This window comes from Lampetra planeri, chromosome 41 (assembly GCF_965212315.1).
Source record: "Lampetra planeri chromosome 41, kcLamPlan1.2.h2, whole genome shotgun sequence".
Classification (NCBI taxonomy): domain Eukaryota; kingdom Metazoa; phylum Chordata; class Hyperoartia; order Petromyzontiformes; family Petromyzontidae; genus Lampetra; species Lampetra planeri.
The window spans coordinates 5,757,521-5,773,372 of NC_136147.1; the positions used below are offsets into that span (position 1 = coordinate 5,757,521).

Sequence of the window (15,852 nt, forward strand, 5' to 3'; positions counted from 1 at the left end):
GGGAGTCAACGACACCGCGAGAAAACGTCTCAGTAGGCGGGACGAGACGCGCGTGGAGATGGAGCGATGAGATCGAGACGCGTTGTGGAATCGCTGGACAATGAAAGGGTGGCGACTGGTATTGCAAATGCCTTCATCCAGCAGCGGATAGAACATGCCCGATTACAGTGACACAAGATGATGATGATGATGACGATGGTAAATGATTTACTTCAATGCAGCCACCGCTCGATCTGTTGTAGGGAGGTTTTGCGAAGCGACGTTGTGTAATGCACGGCAAGGAGAATTAGAGGCTTTTTTGACTTTTAAACAACTTTTATTGCCGCCAGCAGCAATTGCACTGGAGGCGATTTCAATATGAAATACACAAAGTCACCAGCAAACAAATGAAAATAAACGCTACAAATCGACGCGCTGTGGCGCTAAAAGCACCGCGCACAACACAAAAAAAAGGAGAGAGAGGGTGAGAGAGATATGAAGAGAGGAAGGGAGTAGAGATGGGGGGGGGGGTTTGACTGCAAAGACTCTGAATAGACGATCGGAGCGCGTTCCCCACCCACCACCACAATTTGCGAAGTGCCCTGCACGCGAATTCACTGTGGGCCCTCTGAGCCAGAGCAGCTGCGGCAGCAACTCTCCCGCAAGGCGCCTCGCCATCACACGGACGGACGGCGCAGATTCTGGGTGATGCGTAGGGGGGGGGGGGGTGTTGTGGGTAAGGGGGCCGTGTGAGAAGTTACAATGCTACTTCTCTCTCTTGATCTCTCTCTCTGCGTGGGTGGGGGCGGAGAATGAATGAATCGCGATAAAGTATCGATGACCGATGCTACCACATCGATTGGTTCTCGAATTGAATCGAATTTTTGAATTGTGATGGTGGGGGGAAGGTGGGGGAAGGGGGGGGGGATAACTGGATGGTTGGGGTGTGGGCACGCCGCTTGTCATTGTAATATCGCACACAAACCCATTACGCGTTGCCATGGGAAATAATATGTAGACACACAGGCAGACCTCGCTTAGCGCTCGAGACGCGTTCCTAACCGATTGAGCACTTAAAGGGGTCATTATCTGGGATGCGTTCCCGGCAGCGTTATTTCTTTCGTGTGAGCAATATGAGGGCTTCATTTAGGCATCAGTAATAGCGCTAATAATAATACAGACGGTAAACATTACTTCATATGAAAAAATATTTTTACAAATATAAAACATTTTCCTAGGAAGCATTATCGACTGCACTCAGGAGTGCATTCTACGATACTCTTGGAAGGCAGCATGAGCAAAACGCTCAATGCGTCTGTCAATAATAACACCGTGTTGCCTTAAAATGAATCAAATATATAATAGGCGACGTTTCGGACAATGACCCTTCTTCATAGCGCATGAATAGAGAGGCCATAGATACATGGTGGGCTGTAAGAGTTGGAGATTGGGCGTTACTTCGTGGGGCCTGATAAGAATTCGGTTTTTAAAACAAACTTTCTGATAGCCCGTTTTTAAATTGCCGTGTGAATAGTTACTCTCTAATTGTGTGCTATAGAAACAGGCCCATTGCCCGAAACGTCGCCTACAATATTACGTGTGTTTTTTCCTTGTAATGCCACACACGCAGTATCGGTATTGGCGAACGCGTTGGGGAGATTTTGATATTCACAATCAACGTTTTTGGTTTAGATCGCGTTATTTATAAATGTGTCGTAACCCTCCACCACCCGACACGGCCAATCAGCAAAAAAAGTGTCACGTTGACAAAAGACAAATAGTTCACTGCTTTAGCCCACCGATTTTGATATTCGCACCACTGCCAACACAAGCGGCATCACCAATTGCTTTACACGTCTCAGCAGATCCTCTCGCATATGAACATCGGGCACTTTTGCCAGCATTGCTTCAAGGATGCCTGACTGCTTATGATACGCTGCATGTTGAAGCTCATGCGGCTGATTGTGTAAACAAAAATGACGTGGAGAGACTAATGTGTGCAGGAGGCGTTCTCTCTTTAGCCATTGCCATCCTACACAATGGCCCTCAACGATTAGTTCGTGACGTAGGAACACAACTCTAATTCTAGATTTGAAGCTTTCGTGACTGCAAGGATTCATATTCTTAGTTTTTTTCGGTAAAGTCACGTAGGTAAAAATGTAAAATTAATAAAAGTAAAATAAAAAATAAAATTAAAATCACGACGTTTCGGAGGCAACACAAGCTTCCGTCTTCAGGTGGAACCGTCACAGCACGATTGACTTTACCGAAAAAACCAAAGAATATGAACACAACTCTATTCTGTCTAAAAGTAAAGCCATGCCTTTGTCCATAGGCTGTCTCGGCCACGTATTATGACGCAGCATTTGTCGAAGCATCCGCGGTCTCATCAGCAGTCAGGCTTGTTAGTGAAGTGAACAACATCAGCTGGATTGCCAGGTGTTATTGGCAAGAGCACGCCCATTGCATCCATTGGACCCTTTTCAACGCACACAGCCGTGCCACGCCACGAACTCATTTTCCTTTGCCGCGGAGAATTCTGGGTACAAGCAGAGCTCAGCTCAGCGTCTCCGCGCACAGATAAACAGCTGTCTTAGTCAATCAGCCAATCGGATTAACAGACCAACATTGCCCAGCAGGCAAGGGGTTTACAAAATATATCCTGCGGCCACCTGGCACCCTTCCAACTCATAGGCAACGACGCAGGTTCACCGCCTGCGCACTCAAGACTATAGCCCAACCACTGGCGATACCATTTCTCCTCGCCCGCACTCCACCCCATCACACCGCGGGGGCGCGGCGCTACGGGTTGGATGCGTAGATTGTTACGGCCCTAAAGATGTCACGACGTTAACTATGTAGCGGCGTCACCACCCCACACCCCACCCCTGTGTTTTTTTCTTCCTTTGCCGCTGGCTACGAGAGCGCGGCGGCTGACTCGAGCACGCGGGCGACGCGCGTCACAGTTAGGGCGCGTGACGCGTCACAGTAGCTGGTGACGTCATCGATCAACTGGGGAATTCGTCGATTGGGGCGAGCGGCTTGGAGAATCGCAGTTCAGCGCTGGGAGGGAGGGGAGGCAGGGATTGAGGGAGGGGTGGGATCGCGCTCGTGGACAAGAAGGAAAAGCGGGCCTTTTTATTGTTTGATACAAACGTACCGCGTCCCACGATTAATGGGCGCCTCTTTAACGCGACGCCGTTCCTCACTCGTCGAGAGCAACTCCGGTGACTTACGCGACAGCAAAGGTGCAGGCAAAGCGAGACGATGACTTGGAGAAGCGATAATAGAAAACAGACGATGCATCCCGACGTCTCGCCCACACACCTGGAGCTCACTCACACACCTGTGTCTCACTCACCTGTGTGACTCACACACACCTCACCCACACACCTCACCCACACACCTGTCCCACACACACCCGTGCCTCACCCACACACCTCACACACTCCTGTGTCTCACCCACACACCTCACCCACACACCTCACCCACACACCTGTGGCTCACTCACCTGTGTGACTCACACACCTCACCCACACACCACACCCACACACCTCACCCACACACCTCACCCACACACCTCATCCACACACACCCGTGCCTCACCTACACACCTGTATCACTCACCTGTGTGTCACTCACTCACCTCACCCACACACACCTGTGTCTCCCCCACACACCTCACCCACTCACCTCACCCACACACACCTCACCCACACACACCTCACCCACACACACCTCACCTACACACACCTCACCCACACACCTGTGGCTCACTCACCAGTGTGACTCACACACCTCACCCACACACCTCACCCACACACCTGTCCCACACACACCCGTGCCTCACCCACACACCTCACCCACACACCTCACCCACACACCTCACCCACACACACCTCACCCACACACACCTCACTCACCTCACCCACACACCTCACCCACACACCTCATCCACACACCTCACCCACACACCTCACCCACACACCTCACTCACTCACCTCACCCACACACCTGTCCCACACACACCTGTGTCTCCCCCACACACCTCACCCACACTCACCTGTGTGTCACTCACTCACCTCACCCACACACCTCACCCACACACCTCACCCACACACCTCACCCACACACCTCACCCACACACACCCGTGCCTCACCCACACACCTCACCCACACACCTCACCCACACACACCTGTGTCTCACCCACACACCTCACCCACACACCTCACCCACACACACCCGTGCCTCACCCACACACCTGTATCACTCACCTGTGTGTCACTCACTCACCTCATCCACACACCTCACCCACACTCACCTGTGTGTCACTCACACACCTCACCCACCCACCTCACCCACACACACCCGTGCCTCACCCACACACCTCACCCACACACCTCACCCACACACCTCACCCACACACCTGTCCCACACACACCTGTGTCTCCCTCACACACCTCACCCACACTCACCTGTGTGTCACTCACTCACCTCACCCACACACCTGTCCCACACACCTGTGTCTCCCCCACACCCACAGTGGACGCGGCGCTGCACGGGGGCGAGGGTCGCTGTGGGGGGGCGCCCCACGCGGGAGGGCGCAAGCAGCTGCGTGTCGACGCCTTCGCCCAGCAGCAGCTGGAGGCGCTGGAGCGCGCCTTCGAGCGCCAGCACCACTACCAGGAGCCCTTCGCCAACTCCGCAGCCTCCGGCGAGGCCGTCAAGGCCGAGCAGGTGCCAGCCGGCACAGATCCTACTATCCGCGATCCTACTATCGGCGATCCTATTATCTGCGATCCTACTATCTGCAATCCTACTCTCTGCAATCCTACTATCTGCAATCTACTATCTGCGATCCTACTATCTGCAATCCTACTATCCGCAGTCCTACTATCCGCAATCCTACTATTTGCAATCCTATTATCCGCAATCCTACTATTTGCAATCCTATTATCCGCAATCCTACTATCTACAATCCTACTATCCGCAATCCTACTATGTACAATCCTACTATCTGCAATCTACTATCTGAAATCCTACTATCCGCAATCCTACTATCTACGATCCGCAATCCTATTATCCGCGATCCTATTTTCTGCGAACCCGAGTTCGATTCCCGCTCATGGCAACCAACACCGGTGACGATTATTTGAACCATTCATGGGCCTGTCCTCTAGGTGCACTCAGCCTCAAATGAGCACCTGGTGCGACATATACACATCGCCACTAGGGAGACAAAGGCGGCTGGGCATGGTGATGCTGGACGCCCACACAATCTCGTGTGGCGTGCCGGCCTTCATAGGTGCTACTCGCTGACAACACAGCAGCAGCGGGGAGACTCGCGTTGACCAAATGTCACCGACAATTGCCCAAGCTCTGGACTCCTGAATATATGAAGGCATATCCGGCCAATTAATTGATTGTGTGGGAGGAAACCGAGGGGGGGGCGGGGGGAAACTCTATCCCGTACAGATGTAACAGATGGAGTCCACGTTTCTTTCTTTGCTATACCACATTCTCCTGGCAGTGCTGGACTACAGGCCACGTGCCTAGGTACCACGGTTACATACCGTGTCCATTTAATAACAGGTCTCCTACAATACAATGTTACACGATACGATGCTCAAGTAGGTCCTCGTTTAACGAGGTAGATGCGTTCCTGAAAAGTGCGGCGATAAACTAAAAACGCGTTAAGCGAGAACAATTTCCCCAAAAAGAACGGAACGGTAAAGTTTGGCGAGATACGATGTCCTACTGCCACGCACACCATGCAACGCTTTTCCTCCACTTATTAAGAAACGACCGGAGCTATGCACTTCTAATCATCTCGATTGAGAACGCATTTATTTCTAACTTCTTTTCGTGTTTAGTTTGTTTGTCCTTCCCAGCACCTCCGATTAGCGCGGTCGGCTACGTACGGTGCGAAAGAAGTTCAACAACAACAACTGCCACTAAGTGGCGGTGACGTCACCACGACGCTTGTGCCAGGCTATGTGCACCTTGAGGCCACGAGGCCTCAAGGTTCAACGTACGCACAGAAACACACACACACACACGCATTTCGTGGTATCGCTCCTGGTTAATGGCTGTCCCCGCAATCGTAGCAGATGTCTGCTGGGGCCGTTGTATTGAAGAGAGGTCGCCACCTGAGACCGACCGGGGTTCCATGGGATGGGGGGGTGGGGTTAAGAGGGGTTGGAGGAGGGGAGGGGGGTTCCTCAAAGGGGGATAAGCGACCGTTTGGCCTCATAAACCCATTAGCGGAACGAGAGAGTATATTGATAACCAGCGGCACGGACTCTCCCGCGGGGCGTCTGTGGGTATGGCAGCTCGCCACCCCAGAGCCCCCCTCCCTCTCCTCCTGCCCACACCACCCCAGACCGCCACCCCTCCCCTCCTCCTCCTGCCCACCCCCCTCCTCCTGTCCACACCACCCACCACCATCGTGCAGCATCCCTCACTCATTCGCAGCCCCCCCCCCCCGCCCCCCCAACAGAGCCAGACCACAGAACCCCCAACTCCGAGCGCATCCCAAGTCGGCACACCACCACCAACAATACCACCAACAACAACAACCACACCAACAACCACAACAACAACCACAACCCTAACACCCCCCCCCCCCCACCAGTTCATCTCTCACTCCCTGCCAGATCCACAACCACCGACTCAGCCACCCAGCCTCACTCGCAGGCTCGCTCTCTCCTAGGCACTCTCTGCCACTCTCATTGTCTCGCTCACTCACTCGCCCTCTCGACTCACTCCCCTTCTCTCTCAGTCACTGCTTTACCGTCTCACGTTCTCACTCTCTCTTTCACTCTCTCACTCTCCTTCACTCTCTCACTCACTCTCTCTTTCACTCTCTCTTTCACTCTCGCACTCTCCTTTACACTCTCACTCAGTCTCACTCAGTCTCACACTCTCTCACTCTCCTTCACTCAGTCTCACTCAGTCTCACTCTGTCTCACTCTCACTCAGTCTCAATCTCACTCTCCTTCACTCAGTCTCTCACACTCTCTCACTCTCCTTTACTCTCTCACTCAGTCTCACTCTCTTTCCTTTACTCTCTCACTCTCTTCTCACTCTCTCTCTCACTCTCCTGTAATTGACTTCATTTTAATTTCCGCGCTCACGCGCGCGGCGATCCATCAGGCGCGCCGATAATGAGTGCCAAGCCTCATCACTAATTAGCGTCGAGGATCGTAGGGGGGGGGGTGCAGTGGGGAGAGAGGGGGGAGAGAGGGGGGGAGGAGAGAGGGGGGGAGAGAGGGGGGAGAGAGGGGGGCGAGAGAGGGGGGAGAGAGGGGAGAGAGGGGGAGAGAGGAGGTGGGGAGAGAGGGGGGAGAGAGGTGGGGAGAGAGGGGGAGAGAGGTGGGGAGAGAAGGGGGGAGAGAGGGGGGAGAGAGGGGGGAGAGAGGTGGGGAGAGAGGGGGGGGAGAGAGGGGGGAGAGAGAGGTGGGGAGAGAGGGGGAGAGAGGGGGGGGAGAGAGGGGGGGAGGGAGGGAGGGAGGGAAGACGGCCAAGATGTGAATTGAGCAGAGTGAATATTCAACTCAATTGGAAATGAATGTCGGCATTGCTGCTGTCGACGCTGCTGTCACTGCTGTATGTACTGTACGTTAGACTTCTTTCGCACCGTACGTAGCCAACCGTGCCAATCGGAGGTGCGGGGGGAAGAACAACACACTAAACACCGCTGCTGTTGCTGATTATGATGATGATGACGTGGCCTAATGGTTCATGTCCAGCGGGCCGCCCTGGTTAATACTGCGGGTGTAGTCACCTTGACAATTACTGCGACGCGCAGTCTGCTTCACTCACAGCGGACGTTCAAGATCCTTTGACGTCACTCGGAAGATAATCAGAATATTTTATACTGAAGGAGGAATCCGATGAGCTATAAAGCTCTTGTTCACAGATGTCAAGTAAGGGGGCGCGGGGTTTAGAACGTTACAGCAACAAATAATACAACACGTGATAGGAGTGCGAAGTATGGGCAAAGGTGAACAACTCACTTTAAAAATAAAGAAACAAATACAAATTCACTAGTTTTATCTTACCAGGTAAAGCCCACTGAGCCATGAGCTTCTTGTTCAGGATCGACTTGGCCATCACAAACGGCAGCTCAACGAAGCGGCCCATCATCATCACCACCACCACACGACCACCACCACGTGCTAATCCACAGCAGGCCACTGTGTGCCGACATCAGGGTACACATGTGTGAAGTTAATTACTAAATGAGGATTAATATTCTTAGGTTTTTTTTTATTTCGGTAAAGTCACGTAGGTAAAAAATTAAAATTAATAAAAGTAAAATAAAATAAACACGACGTTTCGGAGGCAACACAAGCTTCCGTCTTCAGGTGGAACCGTCACAGCACGATAGCTGTATCAAGTGAGATAAATTCCAAGAAAAACCGAAAGCTTCAAATCTAGAATTAAATGAGGATTATCATCACCCCCCATCTACCGGCAGACTACCGGCCCAGGGCTCGCTTGCCGATGGGACTTATCCTGGCCTCCTGGGTCCTCACCTGGTTCAATGAAACAGGCTGCTTCAAAAACATGTTAACACTTGAGAGAATTTGCAACAATGCCACAAGAAGCGAGCCTCCTCCTGGCTCTGGAGACCACCTGGAGAAGATTCCAGGCACGTGTTGACAATGATGGCGAACTAGTGGAGACTCTTTGACTTTCGAAGCTATTAACATACATTTTTTGATAATGTTGCACTGTATTATCCGTTCCACTTACGTTCTACTTTCCATTAAAAACTATAGTCCCATGTAGGTGTCAACATGTTTTTGAAGCACCCTGTATAAGCTGTGTCGGGTGGTGGGGGAGTTTAACGACACATTTATATTTACGCGATCAAACCCAAAAAACCTTTGTTATGGATAATATTGTCCGTTAAAGATCCCCCATATAGCCTTAACAAACTTTTGAGGCAAGTGCTGTTGGGGAGCACCAACACAAAGACAAAGATCCCCCGTATAGTCTTTAACAGACTGTTAGGCCAAGTGCTGTTAGCGAGCACCTATGAAGGCCGGCACGGCACACAAGCGGGTGGGTGACCAGCACCACGCCCGGTCACTTTGTCTCTCTAGTGGCGATATTTAAACACCACATCAGGCACTCATTTAAGGCTGAGTCAACCTCGAGGAAGCCCAGGACCGGTTCACTGGTGTTGGTGGCCATGAGTGGGAATCGAACTCGGGGTCCGTCGGAATCGTAGCGCAGCGCGCTAACTGCTGCACCACCGCTCCCCGCTACCGATGCAACGGCATGCATTTGCGCACACGCCATGACCTCCACGCGTGTTCCCCGCTCACCCCGTGCCCTCTGTGCGTGCGTGTGGGGTCAGGCCGCGGAGTTCTCACCCCTGTCGCTGGCAGGAGGAGGAGGAGGAGGCGGGGGGAGTCTGGAAGACGGGAAAGGACTGAGTGGGGCTCACACGGCTCACCAGGCCTACCCACTCGTGGCAGGTGAGAGACTCGTGGACAGGTGATGGAGGGGCTCAGAGACGAGAGGGGATGGAAGCCTCCTCTCGGTTGAGGGACGCAGCCACGAACAGAGAGACGTGGACAGGAGAGAGAGAGACTTTTGACTTTTAAACAACTTTTATTGCCGCCAGCAGCAAAAGCACTGGAGGCGATTTCAATATGAAATACACAAAGTCACCAACAAACAAAAGAAACAAACGCGACAAATCGACGCGCTGTGGCGCTGAAAGCACCGCGCACAATACAAAGAAAAGTCACGTGGTGGTGGTGATGGTCATCGCGCACGCCACGGTGACGAGCGAGCGCTTCAGAAGGTGAACACGAGGGTGCCGTCCACGCTGGTACAGAGGGCTTTTCCGGCTCCCCAGCGTTCGAAGAAGACGTGCACATCACCGACATGTGTGTGGTATGCGTGCTCCAGCCGGAGCCGCGCCTTAAGCAGGCCTCTGAACACTGGAAGCACAGAGCAGCCGTCAGTGTCACCCTCCAGCATCTTTTTTCTCGTTCTGTACACCGCCATCTTCGCTTGCGCGCAGGCGAAGTTGGCGAGGTGAGAGAGAGACGGTTGGCAAGGAGATTAAGTGTAAGAATGATTTGGTGATTGCCCGATGCTGCTGCTGCTGCGTTAGCAGCCGTGCACAAGCACAACAACAACACGCAGCGCATTTGTTCAAAACTCTGTGGAATTATTATTATTATCGCGCACTCGTTTTGCCGAGCCAAGCAATAGCCACTTCATTAGCGGCGTGGGAGGCCCTGAGTCAACCCGAGTCGAGGCCACCCGAGTTCACCTGGGTTCACCTGAGGCCACGTGACTTTGTTTGAGTTCACCTGGGTTCACCTGGGTTCACCTGAGTCCACGTGACTTTGCTTGAGTTCACCTGAGTTCACCTGGGTTCACCTGAGTCCACGTGACTTTGAGTTCACCTGAGTTCACCTGGGTTCACCTGAGGCCACGTGACTTTGTTTGAGTTCACCTGGGTTCACCTGAGTCCGCGTGAGTTTGTTTGAGTTCACCTGAGTTCACCTGGGTTCACCTGAGTCCACGTGACTTTGCTTGAGTTCACCTGGGTTCACCTGGGTTCACCTGAGGCCACGTGACTTTGCTTGAGTTCACCTGAGTTCACCTGGGTTCACCTGAGTCCACGTGACTTTGCTTGAGTTCACCTGGGTTCACCTGGGTTCACCTGAGTCCACGTGAGTTTGTTTGAGTTCACCTGAGTTCACCTGGGTTCACCTGAGTCCACGTGACTTTTCTTGAGTTCACCTGGGTTCACCTGAGGCCACGTGACTTTGCTTGAGTTCACCTGGGTTCACCTGGGTTCACCTGAGGCCACGTGACATTGCTTGAGTTCACCTGAGTTCACCTGAGGCCACCTGAGACCACCTGACGAGAACGATGGCCCCCAGGTGTGGAGGTGGTCTGCCCCTTGGCCTGAGTCGTGCGTTCTGGCGCGCGAGAGCAAAGTCATTCATATCGACTGGGTATTGATGTACGATCGAGCTGATATTGAGAGCGTATTGATTCACAGTTAAGGTGCATTTGCTGCAAGGTGACGAGGGTTAGCGGGAAGGACGAGGTGTCGGTTGCGAGTCGCACTGAGACACGGAACGTGTGGTATGTGTATGTACGTTGAACTTCTTTCGCACCGTGCGTAGCCAAACCGTGCTAATTGGAAGTGCAGGGGAAGAACAACAAACTAACACACACGAAAAAAACAGTTGTAAAATAAACAAGTTTTCATTCTAGATGTAAAAGTGCACAGCTCCGGTGGCTTCGTAATATCGGAAGGAAGAGCGTTCCAGACGGCCGCAGAAGTGCGTCTCTGAAAGCGCAGCGCGATGTGGTGACCACAGTGTTTGCTCGATGGCTGGAGTTCGCAGGATGATGGTTAATGCCCGTTTGACGAGATCAGAAAGGTATTGTGGTTAATACTGGTAGGAACCTCCTGGTTACACCAGCCCACAGGGAAATATTGTGTCCGTCGTGCAGGGAGGGGCTGGGTGGGGAGGGAGGGGCTGGGTGGAGAGGGGAGAGTGGGGAGGGTGGGGCTGGGTGGGGAGGGTGGGGCTGGGTGGGGGGTGGGAGGGGTGGGGCTGGGTGGGGAGTGGCTGGTCACCCCGTGGTGCCCTTATAAAACTCAACGTTTAACCTACTCACGCCGGCTTGTGCCCGCCCTCACAGTCGGGCATATTTGCGGAATACACCACGCCGCCGTTGACCCTGGCCATTGACCGAGCAACCCAACGTTCCTACCAGCTCCCTCCGCAAGAATGTGTTTTATAGCAAGCATCATGGCAAATGTGTTTACATATCGACAAATACTGTCATCCTCTTTGCTTTTATTTGTTTCCAAGTTATCAATAGGGCGAGTCTCACAACACAACGTTGTGGGAAAGCTTCGTTCATATCGGATCGTCCTCATGAGAGTTATGGATGGGTGGACAGAGTTAATGCATAAACCCTGGAAACCAACACTTGCCCTGACAGTCTGAATCGGATACACAGGATGGTGTGGTTCTATGGACGGTGTGTGTGTGGATGTGCATGGGGAGCGGTAGTGCAATGATTAGCACGCTACGCTACGAACCCGCCGACCTGAGTTCGATTCCCGCTCATGGCCACCAAGACCAGTGCCGATTATTTGAATCGGTCCTGGGCCTCCTGTAGGTTGACTCAGCCTCAAATGAGTACCTGGTGCAGTGGGACAACATCGCCAAGGCGGCCGGGCGTGGTGCTAGCCAACCCACTCTATCGTGTGCCGTTTCAGCCTTCATAGGTGCTACTCGCTAGCAGCACTTGCCCCAACAGTCTGTTAAAGGCTATACGGGGGATCTTTGTCTTTGTGTGTTCAACAGGTAGAGAAATGGGCAACACGACACTGCCCGGGTACCCGCCACACGTACCCCCAGGCGGGCAGGCTGGCTACACGACCTCCTCCCTGGCTGGCATGGTGCCCAGTGAGTACACAACGCTGCCCACTCACCCCCCACCATCAGTGTAGTACTCAACCCACCCACCCACCATCAGTGAGAACTCAACCATACCCACTCACCCACCCACCATCAGTGAGAACTTAACCCTACCCACTCACCCACCCACCATCAGTGAGTGGTGCCCAGTGAGTTTACAACGCTGCCCACTCACCCACCCACCATCAGTGTAGTACTCAACCCACCCACCCACCATCAGTGAGTCGTCAACCCTACCCACTCACCCACCCACCATCAGTGAGAACTCAACCCTACCCACTCACCCACCCACCATCAGTGAGTGGTGCCCAGTGAGTTTACAACGCTGCCCACTCACCCACCCACCATCAGTGTAGTACTCAACCCACCCACCCACCATCAGTGAGTCGTCAACCCTACCCACTCACCCACCCACCATCAGTGAGTGGTGCCCAGTGAGTACACAACGCTGCCCACTCACCCACCCACCTTCAGTGTAGTACTCAACCCACCCACCCACCATCAGTGAGAACTCAACCATACCCACTCACCCACCCACCATCAGTGAGTGGTGCCCAGTGAGTATACAACGCTGCCCACTCACCCACCCACCTTCAGTGTAGTACTCAACCCACCCACCCACCATCAGTGAGAACTCAACCATACCCACTCACCCACCCACCATCAGTGAGTGGTGCCCAGTGAGTTTACAACGCTGCCCACTCACCCACCCACCATCAGTGTAGTATTCAACCCACCCACCATCAGTGAGTTCTCAACGCTACCCACTCACCCACCCACCATCAGTCAGTCCTCAAAGCTACCCACTCACCCACCATCAGTGTAGTTCTCAACGCTACCCACTCACCCACCCACCATCAGTGTAGTACTCAACGCTACCCACTCACCCACCATCAGTGTAGTACTCAACGCTACCCACTCACCCACCACCAGTGTAGTACTCAACGCTACCCACTCACCCACCCACCATCAGTGTAGTACTCAACGCTACCCACCCACCATCAGTGTAGTACTCAACGCTACCCACCCACCATCAGTGTAGTACTCAACGCTACCCACTCACCCACCATCAGTGTAGTACTCAACGCTACCCACTCACCCACCATCAGTGTAATACTCAACGCTACCCACTCACCCACCACCAGTGTAGTACTCAACGCTACCCACCCACCCACCATCAGTGAGTGTCGCCTTCTCTCAGAGAGAGCTGGGGGGGGCAGCAGGGTGCCGGTTCTCTCTGGGTCATGGTCCAGTTAAACATCTCCGCACCCGGCACACCACACCCAGTATACCTCTCGTGGGCTCTACTGATAGCCACACGCCACCTACTGAGTTCTACCAGTGACCTGGATAAATATATTCGGTCAGAAATCAAACCGCAGGATATGCATAGGTGCAAAAAAAACTCACACAGAACCCCATAAGGCTTCTAAAGAGCTTACATCAACTTTAGCATACTCACATATCAACACAGACTCGCATAGAAGTTCAAAAACTCATGTAAGAGTGGCATAGACTCAGGGAGCCAGAAGGATTACAAAGCAGCCCATCGACTTACAGAGACCTGCATAGATTCTCACAGAGACCCATAGACTTGCAGAGACTCGCATAGATTCTCACAGAGACCCATCGACTTACAGAGACCCGCATAGATTCTCACAGAGACCCATCGACTTGCAGAGACTCGCATAGATTCTCACAGAGACCCATCGATGAACACGCAGTCGAGTGTGCTTGGGTCAGCACCCGGCACACCACATCCGACGTGGCTATACACGTCCAGGCTATTTATTATTCTTTACCGTGCTTGTGCACATTGCCATCTCGCTGTCTGTGTGCATCTCCTAGCTTTAAATCTCGCGATGCAGTTTTGTGCTGAGACAGCCTCGACCAGTGGAATGTTTGTCCATAACTTCACTGCGCCGGTCAGAGTTTGTGAATGTGTGGGATGTGCAGAAGAGCGCTAGTGGACATTGCTCCACCGCTTTCTGCTGTACGTTGAACTTCTTTCGCACCGTACGTAGCCAGTCAACCGTGCTAAAAAGTGGGTATAAATAAATCAATAAATGTTCAATCTCAGATTTAGAAGTGCACAGCTCTAGTGGCTTCCTAATATCGTAAGGCAGAGCGTTCCAGACGGCGACGGTGCCTGCTGCGTGTGTCTTTGTTTTGCTCACATGCCCCCCCCTCCATCCAAGCACTGTCCAGGCTCAAGCCTGCTTAGCCTCTGAGATCTGATGAGATCGGACGCATGCGAATGGTTTGGTCGTTAGTTTGGCTAAGTTTACCGCGGGGAAAAATTAAATATTTTTTAAAGTCCCATCGCATTCAATTTGGTTCTGAATTAACACGAGAGTGCGATCATGACTGTTACTCTCATACGCAGAGCGGGTGGGGAAAGTGCTCCCCCCCCCTCTACTACTGTGTGTGGACCAGAGCATCATTCGAAGCGATCTCAGAGGTGGCTCTGTGGTGTCCGCTTCCGTGGCTCGTTCTACGCCCCCCCTTAGGAAGAGGTTCGCGTCGCCTCTAGAGATATTCGAAAAGATTATTGATCTCGTGATGACGCGCCACAGATAGTTGAGATCACGATGACTTTTGGGGGTGGGGGAAGGGGGACGAGGGGGGGCGGTAGGGTGCCGGGGGAAATTACCAAGCAAATAATTAAAAAAATGACTTAAAAATTTGCAAAAAATGAACAAAAATTACCCCAAAAAAATACAAAAAATTACAAAACAAATGTACCAAAATTTACTTTTAAAATGACCAACATTTTTTACCAAAAATTACCAAATAAATGCTTTTGCGTTTTGATTTCTCCTCTAAAGCGCCCGAGTTCTCCGGGAACCCGTACCCACACGCTCAGTACGCCACCTACAACGACACGTGGAGATTCACCAACTCGGGGCTTCTGGGTGAGTTCTCACAACAAAGACGAAACAGATTCCCCCATGTAGCCTTCACGATGCGTTACCGCTCGCTCAACAGCACTTGGGCCCAGCAGTTTTGTCGAAAGTCTACACGGGGGCATCTTCGTCTCTGTGTCTGGGCGTGCGCAGGTTCCCCCTATTACTACAGCACGGCGACGCGCGGGTCCGCCACCCCGGCCGCCACAGCCGCGTTCGACCGCCACTAGTCGCGGTCAAGGTGCGACACCCGCGACGTGGACGATGCAGAGAGCACGGTCGACGCGGTGGACGCGGTGGACGTCGGTGAACCCCCCCCCCCCCACCATCACCCCCCCCCCCTCCCTCCCAACTCACTCGGCCGCCACCACTCAGCTCGCAAGAGAGCGGAACGACGTCCTTTTGATACCGAGCGCGGCTTCGTGCGAAACACCGCCCGCCACTGGCTTTCAATCCCCAAAAATCAACCAATCGCACGGTCAGG

The 15,852-nt window shown here is 52.9% G+C and overlaps 1 protein-coding gene across 1 annotated transcript in view; it reads left to right on the plus strand.

The window, feature by feature from the left end:
* Nucleotides 1–15,651, plus strand: part of LOC144732117 (paired box protein Pax-2a-like) — a 43,155-nt gene extending 27,504 nt beyond the window's left edge. The window contains exons 6-10 of the mRNA XM_078613406.1: nucleotides 4,524–4,717; nucleotides 9,351–9,471; nucleotides 12,349–12,450; nucleotides 15,291–15,377; nucleotides 15,522–15,651. Of these exons, the coding sequence (XP_078469532.1) occupies nucleotides 4,524–4,717; nucleotides 9,351–9,471; nucleotides 12,349–12,450; nucleotides 15,291–15,377; nucleotides 15,522–15,598 (581 nt within the window). The 3' untranslated portion in view covers nucleotides 15,599–15,651. The remainder of the gene's footprint in view (nucleotides 1–4,523; nucleotides 4,718–9,350; nucleotides 9,472–12,348; nucleotides 12,451–15,290; nucleotides 15,378–15,521) is intronic.
* Nucleotides 15,652–15,852: the final 201 nt, after the last annotated feature.